This window comes from Perognathus longimembris, chromosome 9 (assembly GCF_023159225.1).
Source record: "Perognathus longimembris pacificus isolate PPM17 chromosome 9, ASM2315922v1, whole genome shotgun sequence".
In the NCBI taxonomy this organism is placed as follows: domain Eukaryota; kingdom Metazoa; phylum Chordata; class Mammalia; order Rodentia; family Heteromyidae; genus Perognathus; species Perognathus longimembris.
The window spans coordinates 49,146,692-49,165,815 of record NC_063169.1 but is presented as its reverse complement, the minus strand read 5'-3'; the positions used below and the strand labels follow the sequence as shown (position 1 = coordinate 49,165,815).

At 39.9% G+C, this 19,124-nt stretch overlaps 1 protein-coding gene across 4 annotated transcripts in view; it reads right to left on the bottom strand.

Annotated features, from left to right (window-relative positions):
• Positions 1–19,124, bottom strand: part of L3mbtl3 (L3MBTL histone methyl-lysine binding protein 3) — a 114,291-nt gene that overhangs the window by 45,167 nt on the left and 50,000 nt on the right. For all 4 annotated transcript variants that reach the window (XM_048354068.1, XM_048354066.1, XM_048354067.1 and 1 more), the window contains 2 exons: positions 4,195–4,271; positions 116–201 (listed from right to left, as the gene is read on the bottom strand). In XM_048354068.1, the coding sequence (XP_048210025.1) occupies positions 116–201; positions 4,195–4,271 (163 nt within the window). The remainder of the gene's footprint in view (positions 1–115; positions 202–4,194; positions 4,272–19,124) is intronic.

Genomic DNA, 19,124 nt, shown 5'->3' with positions numbered 1-19,124 from the left:
TTCTTTTCATTCCTATTCAGCTTTACCTGTATCATCTTTTAATGTTCTTAAATTTCATGAACACATAATATCATCAACACAAACTAATCAAATAGTGCAAAATGCATTGTCTTACCACTTTGAAAGCTCTTGCAGGAGCAGGTAAAGAATTGGTTTCTTCTAAGTATTTATCCCAAGAAAAATGTTTCACATTGGGATGACCTAAGAAAGAAACAAAAAAATACAAATCCTATTAAAAACTTAACCAAAATGACAGTGAGAACAAGAAACTATGCTAAAAAATTATGAGATATAGTTGTAAGTATAGTCTAGGAATTAACATTCATACACACATAACTTGAAACTTGCTGCAGGATCAGAACTACTCACAATAATGATTTTTTCAGATTGACCATTATTTCTTTTTAGATAAAAATTTGTACAAAGCATTTATTAAAAGGAATAGAGAACCATTATATATACTAGTACATGAAAAGTCACAATTATCTCCTCTATGGTTCAGCTCAACAAAGAAATGCAGAAATGCACCAAAATTACAGATGTGTGAAAGTAACTTACTTATTACTCCTTTCCACTAACTTTTTTCTCCATAGTTCAAAATCTATTAGATAGGCATGAGGAGGAACTAATGGTGGTCCAGAAAAGTGGGAATTTGCTACAGAAGAGGACCGAGAAAATATGCAAATATATTGGTGACAATGGGAATCAGACTTCTCTTTGACAGAGAACATGTCCACAGGAACTCTTTGACAGAGAATATGTCCATAGGAAAAGTAGGATGGTATCAATGATGTTAGATATGAATTAGAACAAATGGCTTTTGATCCATAGGTCAATAGATAAGACAGAAAAGTAAATTTTTGTGCATTAGGTATTTACAGATAGGTCTTTATAATAGGTATAGGTACACATGCAAATAGATATATTTACATAAACATACAAATAGGTATATGTGAATATATTCACATATACCTATTTCATATATACATTGAGGGGACTAGAAGCAGACACATCCTAGTAGCAACAAGTATAGTGACCAGATTTTAGTTTGTATGATTCTCTGTGGAAAAGAACATGGATTCTTGGAGAAATGGACTATAGGATTGAGTAAAGTAAGTATATGACAAGCTTAAAAGTCTGGTAGAAACCAAGTTGTCCTAAAAAAATGAAGGAACATGTTCAAAAGACATAGAAATCAGATTAAATCTTAGGAAAATCCAAAGCAAAATAAATAAGTTTATAAAGTTTGTTTTAACTGTTTTTATATGTACAGTTCCATAGCATTAAGAACATTCAAACACTATTATATATTTGGCTATTTTTAACATGTAATTTTGAATTTTCTAAAATCTTCTCAAAAGCTGTATTTTTTCTTCTATTAAACTGTAAAAGTCCATGAAAGATGAAGCGCTGGTGGCTCATACCTGTAATCATAGATACACAAGAGGCTAAGATCTGAGGATTGAAGTTTGAGAGAATCAACTATGTAATTCCAGCATCTAATGTTTTATAAGCCAACAGGACGTGGAAGAACTCGATGCATAAAATCTTCCAGACAGAACTTTGTCTGGGCCATGGAATTGATATTAATATTTTGTTTTAGCATTTGATGACTTTTATCTCTTTTATGTTTAAAACATCTATATATTAGTCAGGCACAGGCTTCCCCTTCCTCCCTTTAGCATATAGCAATATTTTAAGCAGTGGGAGAAACTGGACTTGCACATCACACAAATGGTTAGTCCTTGAGTGAGTAACTATCATACACTCTGAATGAGGCACTGTGTCAATGCACTGGAGAGACGCCTTACAATGAAGCTAGCTGCTAGAATGGAATGAAGACTAGCAACTGAAGCTCTATGAGGAGTCTTTGCTCTTACATGCTGTGGAGCTCCATCCACAAAACTGGCAGTAAAGCAAGGACTCATTCTTTCCTGTGACCTGAGAAACATGTTTTGCTTGTGTGCCTGTCCACAGAACAACCTTTCTAACCAATGAGACTTCATGTTGAGCCTCTGACGCTGCCTGTTCCGATGAGTAGAGATCATAACACCTTCCATAGCGACATGCTCAACACTGCACAGTCTTAGTATGCTGCTGAAGAAGCTGTCCCGAGCACATGAAAACAAACTCAAAATGACATACAACAGGACACTGTTTATCAGCAAGTTACACTGTTTCCTGTCAGAAAAAAAAAAAGTGAGAAGGCTCCGTGGCCATAGGCAAAGAGCTGAAGCACCCAGACACTTCAGAAAACAGAGACAGCACTAACATAAACTGCAAAATCTATTTGGAACTAAAAATCACAAGGGAAGATGAAGAAGAGCTGGGAATATGGCCTAGTGGCAAGAGTACTTGCCTCATATACATGAGGCCCTGGGTTCGATTCCTCAGCACCACATATACAGAAAATGGCCAGAAGTGTTGCTGTGGCTCAAGTTGGTAGAGTGCTAGCCTTGAGCAAAATAAAATAAACAGAAAAAAAAAGATGAAGACAAACAGCAAACAGGCAAACTCTAAAGTAAGTAAAAGATTGAAAGCCTCAAGGTTCTTAGTTGAAAGTGAGCGCCTTGCTTCTGTGAGAATTAATGTGACTTACGTTGCTTATGCTCTACCTACAGTGCCAGGTCCCCTATATTCACTTGTCTGTACATGTCCCAGCTTAACAACTCAGGTCTAGATTCCATCTTTAACTGTACACTAATGAAATTAAGCCTAGAAATGAACCTCGAATTGAAGTAGCAAGATCTCTTTAAGCAGAATGTGCTTTCCCAAAGAGGACAAAGCTTCAAACTCTGGTATAAAGTTAAGACAGTGACTGAAGAAACATGGAGGGTCAGTAGACCATGTGCAGCCACAGCGTAATGAAGTGATGCTGTAACCCAACCACGTTCCACTATATGCCCTGTCTACAGCTGCTTTTGCATTACAACCAGGTAAATGGTGGTGACAGACTTAGGCACATAAAACTTAAAAGTAGCCAGACACTGGTGGCTCACACCTGTAATCCTAGCGGATCTGAGGATCATGATTTGCCAACCCCAGCAGTAAAGTCTGTGAGATTCTTATCTCCAATTAACTACCAGAAAACAGGAAGTGGTGCTGTGGCTCATGTGGTAGAGTGCTAGCCTTGAGCACAAAAGCCTAGGGCCAGACCCCAGGCCTTGAGTGCAAGCCCTATGACTGACCCCACAAAAATAAATAAATAAATGAATGAATGAATAAAACTTAAAAGTACTTACTATTGGGCTGGGGATATGGCCTAGTGGCGAAAGAGCTTGCCTCGTAGGCCCTGGGTTCGATTCCCCAGCACCACATATACAGAAAATGGCCAGAAGTGGCGCTGTGGCTCAAGTGGCAGAGTGCTAGCCTTGAGCAAAAAGGAAGCCAGGGAAGCCAGGGACAGTGCTCAGGCCCTGAGTCCAAGGCCCAGGACTGGCAAAAAAAAAAAGAAGTACTTACTACCTCACTCTTTACTGAAAAACTTTGCCAACTTCTAAAATAGAGCAAAGGCCTGCTTTATTCTCAAATATTATTACATTTGGTTTTGAGCAAGCAGAGTCAAAATGAATGAATAAAAGAGTTCATTGGTGAGTGAATAAACAATCAAAGGCAATCTCAAAAAATAATGCTTGTGGGCTGGGGATATAGCCTAGTGGCAAGAGTGCCTGCCTCGGTTACACGAGGCCCTAGGTTCGATTCCCCAGCACCACATATACAGAAAACGGCCAGAAGCGGCGCTGTGGCTCAAGTGGCAGAGTGCTAGCCTTGAGCGGGAAGAAGCCAGGGACAGTGCTCAGGCCCTGAGTCCAAGGCCCAGGACTGGCCAAAAAATAAAAAAAAAAAAAAATAATGCTTGTGTACGCATTACTCAGCTCAGCTGATGCGTACCCCTTGGTTCTGTGTTACCATCAATTGTGTTTACATCATATGAAAACATTCCTCCCAAGAAGCAAATGGTGCCCCCCAAAACATGGGGAAAGTTATGAGTTTATGTGATAAAGGGAAAGTTTTAGATTTGTTGAAAGGCAGCATGTCTTGCACAGAAGTTGGGTGGCATTATGGAAAAATGAACTGAGGATGTGCAATGACACCCATGTATCCTGAGCACAGTTTTCCTCTACAACAGTCTCCTTGGAACCAAAGCTCTGGGGGTCCCAAGCATTATATACATGAACAGTATCAGGAACAAACCTGGTGGAGTGATAAGGGTTCTTCTGTGTTCTTTACACCATCCAACGGGATGAATGTGTGGACTAGATGCTTCACACCTGTAGGATGTATAAATTAAAAAGCTGTAATTATCAGAAAAACTCACAAATAAAAGTAAATGTTTTTAAAAGGGCTAGAAACTGTGAATGAACACTTTACTGAGTTCTGATGGAAAGCAAAATTGCTAAACCAATGGATGTTTCAATGTCCCCATATTTACAAAGTAGATTTTTACTATAGAATAGCACATGGATTTGACACCAAGCCATTTTCTTCTGTGATATTTGAAGTTATATCTTAAAATATCAAATATAGCCAAAGTACAAAGATAGCATCATTAAAATTCAGAATTTCCATTCATAAGCATCATGTGAGAAAATAGACTGTGTGCACAGGCAGGCTAAAATTATATCCGCATCTCTAAGGGCATGTTCAAAGGCAGGAAGCTCAATCACTCCCAGAAAGTCACACACTATTTTTACTACCCATTGGGATGGTAGAACGAGGTGCTTCTTTTCTTTTTCCCTCTTCACTCTGTCATCTTTACTACAGTCAAGCATACATTTTTCCAGAGCTTTTGTATCAATATGCAAATTGAGTGTATCTGATTCCTTGTCCTAATCACACATATACTATATATTCCTAACCATCACACACTTCATCCATTCCTTTGCTCATTCATTCATTCAAAATGATGCCCCAGACACTGGGACACACCTTGAGGAAGATGCAGCCAATAAGACAGATACAGAGTCCTGCTTTCATGACACTTCCAGTATAGTAAGGAGATAGGACATAAATAAAAATGCAATGGCCCCTCTATATCTACAGAGCTCTGGTCTACGACCTTTGCAGTCACCAAAGGCAGAGAATGCTCACATCCTTTATGTAAAATGGAGCTGCATTTGCCTGCAACCTCTATAGATATGCTCCTGTATAATGTAAACTATCTCTAGATTATCTATAGTACTTATAGTCTCTAGGTTATTTATAACACAATGCAAATATAATATAGTTTTTATCCTGTTACTGTTATACTGTTTAAGAAGATAATACACTTTCCTGAAAATCATGTTGCATATTCTGTACAAATAACCATTACTGGCCTAACTGCATTTTCTATCTATGTTTGTTATCTGCTAATGTGGAGCCCTTGAGTACTGAGAGAAACTGCATAGGTACTTGGCTAGATATGATGCTATGTAGAGAAATGAAATGAAATAACAGAGCAGAATGAGTGAGTGTGAAAGAATTTCTTTATACAGTCTAGTCAAGACAACCTCTTACCAGGCCAGGTGTAGTAACATAGACCTATAACCTAAGCACTCTCAAAGTTGAGGCAGGGGCATCATAACTTATAGCTGGCCTGGGATATATAACTAGACCCTATCATATTGTTTTTAAAGGCAACCCCAGGTGGGTGTGGTAGTGCACAGCTATAATTCTAGGCATGTAGAAGGTTGAGTAGGAAGATGGTGGTCTACAGCCAGCCTGGAAAAGTGCTAGGAGTCTATCTAAAAACACACAAAAGCAAGAAGCCTTGAGTTCATCCCCCAGTACTTTAAGACAACATCTGAGCCAAGACTGGAAAGAAAGACATAAACAACCCAACTATGTAAAGAAAATAATTCTGGGAAGAGGACATAGCAAGTACCAAGGTTATGGAAAGGCATGAGAGCCAGCCACCAGGCTATTTGTAAAGGCTGAGAACTGGGTCATGGTTTGAAGCCAGATCAGGTAGAAAACTTCTTGAGATTTCTTCTCAACCCAAAGCTAAGTATCAGCCCTAGTCTACCATCCCAAATTACACGTGAGGCTGAGACTGGGAGGGTTTTGATTCCAGACCAGTCTGGGCAGCCATGTCCATCCATCTTTACTGATGAAAGCTGGATGTGACAGCAGATCCTGCGATCCCAGGAACAATGGAAAGTCTAAAGCAGGCAGATCACGGTTCCAGTGTATGGCTGAGCAGGAAGCAGACCCCATCTAAAAATAACCAGTATAGCAAAGGGCTGGAGGCATGGCTCAGCAGTAGAGCACCAGCCTGGCAAGCTCAAGGCATGGAGTTTAAACCTTAGTCCTGGCAAAACAGAAATAAAAGAAATAGAAGCAGAGTGAGGGAAGCAGGAAAATGACAGGAGAGACATCAGAAAGGAAGATCCATGAAGGCCATGATAAGAGTTGGGGCTTTACTGAATGAATTACAACATCATCATGGGGGAAGGGGGTTAAGCAGAAAAGTATCTTAATCTGATTTGTATATTAAAGTAATTGCTTGGCATATAGGGAGCAAGAGATGGGGTATTTAGAAGGCTGCTGCAAGTAGATCATGTTGGCCTGGACCACAGAGGTGGTGGTGAGGATAATGGGAAATGACAGGGAAAGAAAGAGAAAGCAACAGAGCGAGTTAATCTGATTAAGATGTAATACATGCATGTATGAGATACCATGGAAAAACCCCTTGACACAATTAATACACACTTAAAAATGTATGACAGGAAGCAAAATGGGCTCTGTTGGGGGACAGGGGGCAGTGCAGGGGGTGGGGGGAAAAGGGTAGGGATGAGCAAATGATAAAGGACAGTGAATGTGGCTGAAGCACTTTATATACATGTATGAAAATAGAAGCCTGTTGAAATTGTCTTAAGAAAGGGAGATGGGGATGAGGGAGAGGAAGAAAGGGAATGAGGTGAATTTTTTCAGGGTACACTGTATGTACCCTGTATGTATGAAAGCAACACAAATGAAACCTCCTTGTGTAATGAATATATGCTAACAAAATGCTTTTTATAAAGGAATCTCTAATATAGATTAAAAGAGCTCTTCCATTACATATGAAATAAAACCTTGTTAAAACAAGTTAGCAAAACAAGTGGAAGGGGGCTGGGGATATGGCCTAGTGGCAAGAGTGCCTGCCTCATATACATGAGGCCCTGGGTTCGATTCCCCAGCACCACGTATACAGAAAATGGCCAGAAGTGGCGCTGTGGCTCAAGTGGCAGAGTGCTAGCCTTGAGCAAAAAGAAGCCAGGGACAGTGCTCAGGCCCAGAGTCCAAGCCCCAGGACTGGCCAAAAAAAAAAAACAAAAAAACAAAAAAAAAAACAACAAGTGGAAGAAGTTATAGAGACAGCTCTACAAAACCAGGCATTACAGGACAAAAAGGAGGCCTTATTGTTGAATCTAGGGAGTTGCAAGAGGGAGGGTCAGGAATACATGAGAATTATCTGTGCTGTTTTATAGACTTTTTCCAAAAAAAAATATATATATATATAATGCTTTTTGTTTTAACCAGATGAGAAATATCCCCTTGGTTAGTCAAGAAATTCATGCTGAGCAAATCCTTTGATCAGAGGCCCTCAGAAGCTCAAGGCGCATCAGGTTTAAGACAGGTATAATGTCCTTCTCCCCTTTATGCACTAGCAAAGTGGCCTACTGATTCAGGCAGGAACTAGTGCCTAGTAAAGTGCTCCCCTCCCTCCCCCCTGGCAGGCCATAGCAGAGGCCATCACCCAGTCAGTTAATGGGTAGAGACTTCCGCAGGGCAGCATAGGTGCAGACACAGGGAAGTCCCTTCTGACTGAAATAGGAAAGAAGACAACAGCTTAGAGGAAGGACAGGAAGAGGGCAGAAAACTGGAGAACAAGGTGAATGAAGTTCATTAGTCTGGAAGAATAGGCCCGCTTGAGGTTAGCAGTCACGAATGAGAATTCAAACCAGTCATCATGACAGCTAACTATTTCCATTTTCATTCAACTGCTCGTGGTACAGGCACATGGTAGACACAATGTTGGATTCAATGAGGGCTGAGGTTTTTCCAGTTAAATGTAGCATAAGTTAATGGAGACTATACTCACAAGAAAATATAGTAGTTAAGACACAATACACAGTCACTTAAAGACTTATCAGATTACCGTCTTAAAAAAATGGGTTAGAGTGGGAGAAAGGGAAAGGGGGAGGGGGGAATGCGGGAGGAGGTAACAAACAGTACAAGAAATGTATCCAATGCTTAACATTTGAAACTGTAACCTCTCTGTACATCAGTTTGAGAATAAATTTTTAAAAAATCGGTTAGAACATTTTCCCATCTGTGTTCTCAAACATAACAGGTATTCTGAAATTAAAAAAAAAATAAGTACATTTAAGTATGTAGGTGTACACACATACAACCGGGGCTAAAATACTTGGTAAGCATGGATAAAATATTTCAAAACAAAATAGGGTACCAGAGAGAGTTCAGTCAACATATGAACATACTCAAGACTGTGAAGAAACTAGTTCTGAACTGTATACCTGAGCCTTTGCTGAAAGTAACTTAACCATAAAACACCCATGTGTTCAGCAAACTACTGACATCACAAGGGAACACGAGTGTTATACAGAAGACAGTTTGAGAAATGTTGGTCCAAAAGGCTTGCCAAGGAGAAGGGTCTTGCTCTAGAAACACATCTGCTGTGAGAGGATCTACAAACCTCAGCAGAATTCTCCAGATGGGCAACCAGTAGGTAAAAGACCAGGATGAAACAATGGCTGGTGTAAATTTAAAAAGCATCACAAATACTGACAAACAATTCTCCAGGCAACAAACGTCTATGTGAATGAGATCAGCCTATAGTCATCACGGATTCCATTCTATCCTTCTCAAGAAAACAGCCCTGTACAGGAATCCATAGGGACCTGACATACCCAACTATTTCATTTTCTACCTTAGTAGGAAATACTGTTAGTTGTTCAGTCACAAAGCTTCTTCCTTCATATCAGCTCCTCTTTCCTCCAAATTACTTTTAGCTGTCAAGGTTACAGGGTGATGTCAATATTTTGGGAATATGAAAGGAAAAGAGCAACTCTTATCAGTGCCAAGTTTGTGTGGTAATCACTACAGTTCTTCCTATACACATCTTCATAGTTTAATGCACTATTCCTTAAGATACATCCTTATAAAATGGTGATACACAACTATGAAGCTTTATTCCCTGCTATAATAATGTTTTCTTAGACAATCATTTATGTCATGGCTGTTACTATGATCATCTTTATTTTAGGAAAGGATTACATATGGCTTTATTAAGAAGGTAAGAACAGCTGGGCATATATATGTACATTCCTGTAATCTCAGTATTTAGGTAGCAGAGTTAGAAGGATACATAGTGAGCTCTAGAACAATCTGAGCTGCACAATGAGATCATTTCCCAAACACTGAAGCAAAAAAAAAAAAAAACACCAAGAATAATATATATATATATATATATATCCTTAATTTCTCCCTTCTCAATCTACTATAACCATAGAGTAATTTTTTATAGTTATCTGCCTGATTCATGATGATTATTTGAAAGCAATATATATTATTAATACTCTGGATCCTGGATTCCTTACAAATCTTACTGGATTCCTTTACAAATTGCAAGTAAGAAACACACCATGGCATATTATGATTACTAAGGATACATATATACATTGATCAAAGTCACTATTTAAAATAAAGAAGCCAATAGGAAAGATAAAAACAGTACTAATGTTACATATTTTCCTGTTCCCTACAGGACCTACTGTTATCTATTTTCCTGTTCCCAACACTTAACTCAGAAGTTGGAAGGCTGTGAACTCTACTCTGACACTAAGAAGTCATCTCGCAGTCCCACCTAGTGTTCAAAGGCAGAAATGTAACCACAAAGAAAGAGAACTTCAATCATATTCATCCTCCTTTGCCCTCATTAATCCTCCCCCACATCCACTGCTTGCTTTACTTTCCTGTCACTCAATTTTTTCTTTTTTCTTTTTTTTTTTGGCCAGTCCTGGGCCTTGGACTCAGAGCCTGAGCACTGTCCCTGGCTTCCTTTTTGCTCAAGGCTAGCACTCTGCCACTTGAGCCACAGCGCCACGTCTGGCCGTTTTCTGTATATGTGGTGCTGGGGAATCAAACCCAGGGCCTCATGTATACGAGGCAAGCTCTCTTGCCACTAGGCCATATCCCCAGCCCCCTGTCACTCAATTTTTGTAGTGGTGCGTATTAAGGTTTTAAGTTGTTTCACCATGATATTTCAAATGTGAATCTATTTTCATCAGAATTTAACCCTCTCTATTGCTCTTTCCCTACCCCAACCCCTATGGATCAACAAACAACTTTCACTCTTTATGTCATTGTCACACATAGTTGCTATGCATTTCAAAATGATTCACATTCTTTCTTATGCCCTCTACTCTCCTCCTTATCACCTTAGTTTCATAGTAAAAATTATATTCTATGTATTTGTATGTTTACATAAACACATGTATGTATTGGATGTATGTACATGTCCATATGTATGTATTTTTGGTCTAGATTCCTAGTATGAGTGAAAACATGAAATACTGGCCTCTTGAGCTTGGCTTGACTCATATTGCTCAACTGATATGCTCCAATTACATCCATTTTCCTGCAAATAACATGATTTCATTTTTATGTCTGTATAATATTCCATGATACACATGCATACACAATATCTTCAGTAGATACCGTATCTGTTGTACACTTTGATTCAGTGAAAGTCAGTACTCCCATAAATATAAATGAAGCACTGACATCCAATTGTTTTTCTTACATAATTATTTACACTCCTTCAGATATATGACTACTAGTGTGGTATTGTGGAATTTTGGGGCAGGCCTATTTTTAGTTTCTATACCCAGGCATCCTTGCCAGCTATTTGTTTTGTTTTTTAAATGATTGACATGCTGATTAGGATGAAATGGACCTTAGTATAGTATGAGTTGCCTCTAAGGATGTCAAACTTATCTTCATTTCTTTATTTGTATTTCACCTTCTTAGAAATGTTTAATTTGCTTCCTCACTTATTAGTTGGGTTACTTTTTCTTTTGCTGTTTAATCTTTTGGGCTATTTGTATATTCTGGGTATTCATTTTTATCTGTTGAATAGTTGGTAACGATTTTTCTTCCGTTCTTTTGCTTAAGTGCTGGTAACTGTTCTTTTTCTGTGTAGAAACATTTTAATTTGATATAGTCCTTGTCTTGGGTTCTTTTGAGAGGGGCAAATGGAGACCAATTCAGAAAAATTGTGCCTATAGCTTCCAGAGTTTTCTCTGTTTTCCTATAGCAGATTAACATTTGCTACAGTTCTACATGAAATTTGGGGTCTGTGAAGAATGACTTTGGGGCTTTGGTAAGTATTACACTGGATCTGTAAATTGTTTTGGGGGGTTGGCCATTTTCATGACACTTATCGTGCCAGTCTCAGAGCATAAGTGGTCAATCCATCCTCTGGTGTCTCTTTCAACTCCTTTTATTAAGGCTGGGTTTTCTTTTTCTTTTTTTTCTTTTTTTGGCCAGTCCTGGGCCTTGGACTCAGGGCCTGAGCACTGTCCCTGGCTTCTTCCCGCTCAAGGCTAGCACTCCGCCACTTGAGTCATAGCGCCGCTTCTGGCCGTTTTCTGTATATGTGGTGCTGGGGAATCGAACCTAGGGCCTCGTGTATCCGAGGCAGGCACTCTTGCCACTAGGCTATATCCCCAGCCCCTATTTTTCTTATTTTTTAAAAACAGTTGTACAAAGGAGTTTCAGTTCCATAACCAATGCACACATACAGAACTCCACAGCCCTATGTAATAATGGCTGAGGTTCCTTGAAGAACTACATACCACATGGCCTCTTTTACACCGTACAATATGACTTCCAGATTACTATCCAGGGCCTGCCACTTGCAACTCCCTATTGTAGAGTAATTCATTAAGGATGCCTTATCCCTGCTTTACCACTAAACCACAACCCCACACTTCATTGTGCTGAGTTCCTTGCTTCTCCTTGCCATCTCTAATTCTCCGACAGTCCCTTCTCCACAGAAGCAGCAGTGCATATTAACTAATTTGCTGGAAGCTCTACCACAGTGACTAGAAAAAGACAAAGGTCATAGATACTATCTTACCTCCCTGGTGCTGAATTTTCCTTTCTTCCTTTTTCTCTGGGATAGTACACAGTCTCAGATACTTCCTCTCTTCCCCTCCTTGTGCTCTGAGACCTTCTTCTTCCCCCAAACTGCTTGCTCTACAAGCCATGCTGGAGGAGCAGGGAGCCCTCTGGGGCAGCAGATGCCCCAGCAGGCAATAATCCATCCGTTCTTAATTCCAGCATCAAACTTTTCTGTTTAATTTCCTTTATCATCATCTCTTTATCCTTTTACAATCTTGATTCTGCACCTAAAAGTTATTTTAATTCTGATGCTAGGAGATGATATAGATCTTACTCTTATTGCCTGTTGGAAAGGAAGCAACTGAAACCTACAAGAATTAAGTGAATACTGCAAACAACAATAGCAACTTGTTGCCAGTCCACACATATCCTACACTTGGGTTGAAACACAAGTTAAGGCTTTCCTTGGCAAAGAACAGTTCATCCACATCTATGTATCAATTCCTTTCTCCTTCACAGAATACTTCACTCCCAGATCCTTCCAGAAGCCTTCACCAGGAATGTTCCAGGGAGAGCGAGCCAATCCTTCACTCCGTGCAACACTGAAGTCCGCAAATAGTTGCCTCTAACTATTAGGAACTGACTAACCGCCGACACCCAGCCAAAACAGAGCTGCAACACCCAGCCAAAACAGAGCTGCATATCTCTCCTACTCCACCTCACAAGGCCTCTGTTTTGAAGTTGAAGGCTTCCTGGGTTCCCTTTGCTCTGGAACCTTCATACCAATACCCAGCACTTTTTTACGTTAACACAGTGATGACAGGTCTGTTGACTTTGAGACTGCTCTAAGTCAATGACCATATAATGACCCCACTGGCCAAATGCTGTAGTGCAATTTTAGGAAGACACCATTATTATCATGCTCAATTTATAAATACAAAAAAAGATCCACCTATGAAAACAGCTGCAATTTCATTCATTCAGGTTTTGGTACTAAACATCCAGCCATTTCCTGTTGCCCTACCTTCTTGGATACTCAAAGATGAGGCCACAGGAAAGACACATTTCTTTAAATAAAGATTACTCTAAAGGAAAAAGGGAGGGACTGACTCAGACTACAACCCTCAAGCCAAGGAAAGGTAGAAGGGAAAAGAGGCTGTGTGCATAGGGCTGAGGGATACAGTACCTTCCCTCCATTCCTCCATTTCCTTCCTGTATCTGCAAAATCCTTTCTAATTCCAATATTCTGTGATATGCAAGGTACTTCCTAAGTCCAATGGCAATCAAAGGAACTGAATCAACCAGCTCAAAAGAAAAAGATGGGAAACAATTTTGATTCTCATATATCCATTTCTTTCTTTAAAATAAAAAAAAAAAGAAAGACCCTAACAGGTGCTGGCTTGTATCTGTAATCCTTAGCTACTCAGGAAGATGTGGTCTGAGGATTGTGGTTTGAAGCCAGGCAAGGCAGAAAAGTCTAGGAGACTCATCTTCAATTAACCAAAAACCAGAAGAATAGGTGTGGCTTAAGTGTTTGAGCACCAAAACTATGCTTAGGAAAGCCAAGAAAGAGAGCCCTACACTGCCCCCCCAGCGGCAGCGCCCACTCAGATTGGCAAATTTCACACAAGTGGGTGGGCCGCCCCCTCAACAACACTGGCCCCGGAGCAATCCACACAGGAGGGTGAACCACCTGAGAGGAAAAAAGAACCAAAGAAGAGAAAAGCCTCCACGCCAGGCTGAATCAGCGACCAGCAAACGCCCACCAGGGGCACACTAGGGACAGCACAACACAATGGCAGGACACTATCTTGCAGAGAAAGACACAGAACCTACCCACCCCCAAGTGCAGTGAGGGTGACCACCTCAGCAACAACCGAGACAGTCAGGTTCACCCATTGGGCAGTAAGGTTCAACAGCCAAACTCAAACCCAGAGCCATGACACAAACAAGTCTCCCACTGACGGACCAGAGAGAACAAGCACAAAGCCAAAACAGGGAAGCCACCCACAGATCTCCAGATGCGCAAATCACAAAGAAATATAACAAATTTCATCAAAGGGCAAGCCAACTCGCCAGCTCCAAAAAGCAGTACGACTGAAGAGGAGATGGAGAATAAAAAAAAAACTGAGGACATGCTAACAGAAATAATGGAAAGCATCAGAAACAAAATCAGAAAACAATTCCAGGAGTTTAGAGTGGAAGTCTCAAAGGAAATCCAGGAAGCCAAGAAAGAAATGGAAGCAAAAATGGATACAGTGCAAACCTCCATCAAAGAAGACCTTAACATCCAGAGAAGTTAAATGCATAAAAAATAGATTTAAAATACAACTCTTTAAAGGAAGAAATTTCCACGATCAGAGCTGATCTGGCAACCATAAATAGCTCTCTGACATCCATAAACTCTGCACTTGAGTCCACAGCACAAAGAATTGACCATATGGAAGCCAGAATCTCTCTCTCGGACGATGATGCAGCCGATAAGAACCAGAAAATTACCACACTCCTAGAAATGGTAAAGCTCCAGGGCAGACAAATCCAGGAGCTAGTGGACAAAGACAAGAGATATAATCTGAGCATAATTGGAATCGAAGAAGGAGCCGAATACCAGAGCAGAGGGCTTCAAACTATCCTCAATAAAGTGATTGCAGAAAACTTCCCCAATCTCACAAGGGAACCCATCCAGATAACCGAAGCCTATAGGACATCTGGCAGACCAGATCCTAGAAAAGCCACGCCAAGGCACATAATATTCAAGACTTCAGATCTCAAGAATAAAAAGCAAATTTCGAATGCAGGCAAAACAAAGAAAGAAATTTATTACAATGGGAAGAGGATCTGAATAACAGCAGAACTCTCCACACAAACCTACCACGAGCGAAAATAATGGAAAAACACCATCCAAGTCCTACAAGCCAACAATTGCCAACCTAAAATAAAATATCCAGTGAAGCTGGAGTTCATATTCGAGGGGAAAACCAGATCTTTCCATAGCAAAGAGGATCTAAAGGAGTATGTGAATAAAAAACCAGCCCTACAGCAAATTCTAAGAGGGGACTCCCACCCATCAGAAACCGTACAGGACACACAGACAGAAACAGAAAGAAACTACAATAGCCAGAGCCCAAAAGAAAGAGCAGCTCACTAAAGACAAGAAAAAAAAAAAGAGGAAAAACAGCCCAACAAGAAAATGGAAGGAGAAAAATCACTCTTATCCTTGATTTCTTTGAATATAAACGGATTAAACTCTAGATAAAGAGGAGCAGACTGGCAGAATGGATCCACAAACAAAAAGTTACCTTCTGTTGTCTACAAGAGACCCACCTTACAGCAAGGGACAAAAACAGGCTCCAAATGAAAGGATGGAGCAAGATCTTCCAAGCAAACGCACCTACCAAAACAACAGGAGTAGCCATCCTGATCTCAGACAAGCTGGACTTCTCTTTAAAATCAACTCAAAAAAACAAAGAAGGTCACTACATTTTAATACAAGAAAAAATCCAGAATCAAGACATCACAGAGATAAATGTATAGTCACTGAACAAAAGAGGCCCTACATATGTCAAGCAAATTCTCACAGAACTACAAAACAAGATAGACCCAAACACAATCACAGTGGGTGACTTTAATATCCCACTCTCTCCAAGACAGATCCAACACCCAGAGGATTAGCAAGGGAGCTGAGGACCTAAGTAACACAATATCCCAAATGGATCTGACAGATCTATACAGAATCTTCCACCCTACAGAGACCCAATACACCTTCTTCTCAGCAGCACATGGATCATACTCCAAAACAGACCATGCCATAGCCCACACAAAGAACCTCAGCAAATACAAAAGTATTGACATCCTCCCATGTATTATATCTGACCACAGTGGATTAAAGGTAACCCTCAACAACAACGGTTACCACAGAGGCTATACACATTCTTGGAGGCTAAACCCCACACTGTTATCCCACTTGGGCCACAGACCAAATTAAAGATGAAATCAACGAATTCATAAGCCACAATGACAATGAAAATACATCACAAATAAACCTATGGGACACAGCTAAGGCAGTACTGAGGGGCAAGATCATTGCCCTCAGCACTCACATTAAAAGAATGGAAACAGAACAGGTGAATAACCTCACAGTGAAATTAAAACAACTGGAGAAACAAGAAATTATCAAATCTAAAATGACTAGGAGAGAGATCACAAAGATTAAAGAAGAAATAAATCTGATTGAAAATAGAAAGACCATTCAACAAATAAATAAGACTAAAAGATGGTTCTTTGAGAAAATAAATAAAATTGGCAAGACTTACAACAAAAAAGAAGAGAAGAGACTCATATACGTAAAATCAGGGACTCCACCGGAAAAATAACAACAAGTACACACGATATTCAAACAATCAAAAGGAACTATTTCCAGATCCTCTACTCACTAAAAAACAATAATTTTACAGAAATGGATCAATTCTTAGAGAAGTATAAACTGACTAAACTGAACCAAGAAGAAATAAATCAACTACATAAACCAATAACTTACCGCGAAATACAGGGGGTAATCAAGAACCTCCCAACAAAGAAAAGCCCAGGCCCAGGTGGATTCACCAACGAATTCTATAAAACCTTTAGTGAGGAGATAATACCAATACTCCTCAAACTATTCCATGAAACAGAAACAGAGGGAGAAATCCCAAACTCATTCTATGGAGCTAATATCATACTCATTCCCAAACCAGGCAAAGACCCAACAAAAAAAGAGAACTACAGACCAATATCACTAATGAACACAGATGCAAAGCTCCTCAATAAAATATTAGCTAAAAGGATCCAGAAACTGATCAAGAAAATTATACATCATGAACAAGTAGGCTTCATCCCACAGTCACAAGGATGGTTCAACATCCATAAATCAATCAATGTAATTCACCACATCAACAGAACTAAAATCAAGAATCACATTGTTATCTCAGTCGATGCCCAAAAAGCCTTTGACAAAATACAACATCCATACCTATTAAAAGCTCTGGAGAGAACAGGAATAGATGGAACATTCCTCAAAACAATAAAAGTCATATACAACAGACCAACTACTAACATCATATTAAATGGAGAGAAACTTAAATCATTCCCCCTAAACTCAGGAACAAGACAAAGATGCCCACTCTCCCCACTTCTTTTCAACATAGTGTTGGAATTCCTAGCGATAGCAATAAGGCAAGAGGAGGACATGAAAGGGATCCACATCGGCAAAGAAGAAATCAAGCTAACCCTATTCGCAGACGACATGATCTTACATCTGAAATACCCAAAAACCCAGTCCCCAAACTCCTACACCTAATGAACCATTTTAGCAAAGTAGCAGGATATAAAATCAATCCACAAAAGCCAGCAGCTTTTCTGTACACCAGCAATGTACAAGCAGAAAAGGAAATTATGGAAACGATGCCATTTACAGTAGCCAAAAATAAATAAATAAATAAATAAAGTACCTAGGGATCAACTATCTAATAAGGGAAATCAAAGAAGACACAGGAGATGGAAAGACATCCCATGCTCATGGGTAGGCAGAATCAATATAGTGAAATGGCCACATTGCCCAAATTGTTATACAAATTCAATGCAATCCCTTTCAAAATCCCAGTTACATTCTTCACTGAAATAGAGAAAGCAATCCATAAATTCATATGGAACAGCAAAAGACCTAGAATAGCCAAAGCAATTCTAGGCAAAAAGAGCAATGCAGGAGGTATCACAATACCAGACTTCAAGCTCTACTACAAGGCCATCATAACAAAAATTGCCTGGTATTGGTATAAAAACAGACTGGAAGACCAATAGATTACAATTGAAGATCCAGAAATAAAACCGCACTCTTACAGTCAGCTGATATTCGACAAAGGAGCTAAAGACATACAATGGAATAAACATAGACTCTTCAACTACTGGTGCTGGGAGACCTGGGCAGCCATATGCAGAAAACTCAAAGTAGACCCAAGCCTATCACCAGGCACCAAGATCAACTCAAAATGGATCAGGGACCTCAATATCAGACCTGAATCCTTGAAACTACTGAAGGACAGAGTAGGAAAGACGCTAGAACTTATAGGCACAGGAAGGAACTTTCTGAATATAGTCCCAGGGGCACAACAGATAGGGGAGAGACTTGACAAATGGGACTACTACAAATTAAAAAGTTTCTGCACAACTAAGGACATAGCCACCAAAATAGAAAGACAGCCAACCATATGGGAAAGGATCTTTACCAGCACAGCAACAGACAAAGGCCTAATATCTGTCATCTACAGAGAACTCAAAAAACTAAGCCCCTCCAAGCCCAGTAAACCAATTAGGAAATGGGCAAAGGAGCTAAAGAGAGACTCCACAGAGAAGAGATACAAATGGCAAAGAAACACATGAGCAAATGTTCAACATCCCTGGTAGTAAAGGAAATGCAAATAAAAACAACTCTGAGATACCACCTCACTCCAGTTAGAATGGCCTATACTCTGAACTCAGGCAACAACAAATGCTGGAGGGGGTGCGGGCAAAGTGGAACCCTTCTCCATTGTTGGTGGGAGTGCAAATTAGTATAACCACTTTGGAGAACAGTATGGAGGTTTCTCAAAAAGCTCAATATAGACCTACCCTATGACCCAGCCATACCACTCCTAGGCATTTATCCTGAACAGCAGGTCCCAAGATATCAAAAAGACATTTGCACTTCCATGTTTATCGCTGCACAATTCACAATAGCCAAAATATGGAATCAACACAGATGCCCCTCCACAGATGAATGGATCCAAAAAATATGGTACCTATACAGAATGGAATACTACATAGCGATTAGGAATGGTGAAATATTGTTATTCGCAGGGAAATGGTCAGAACTTGAACAAATAATGTTGAGTGAGACAAGCCTGGAACACAGAAAACAAAGGGGCATGATCTCCCTGACATATGACTGTTAATATGGGGTAACGGAGAGACAGTAGAGACTAGGTCTGTGAAACCAA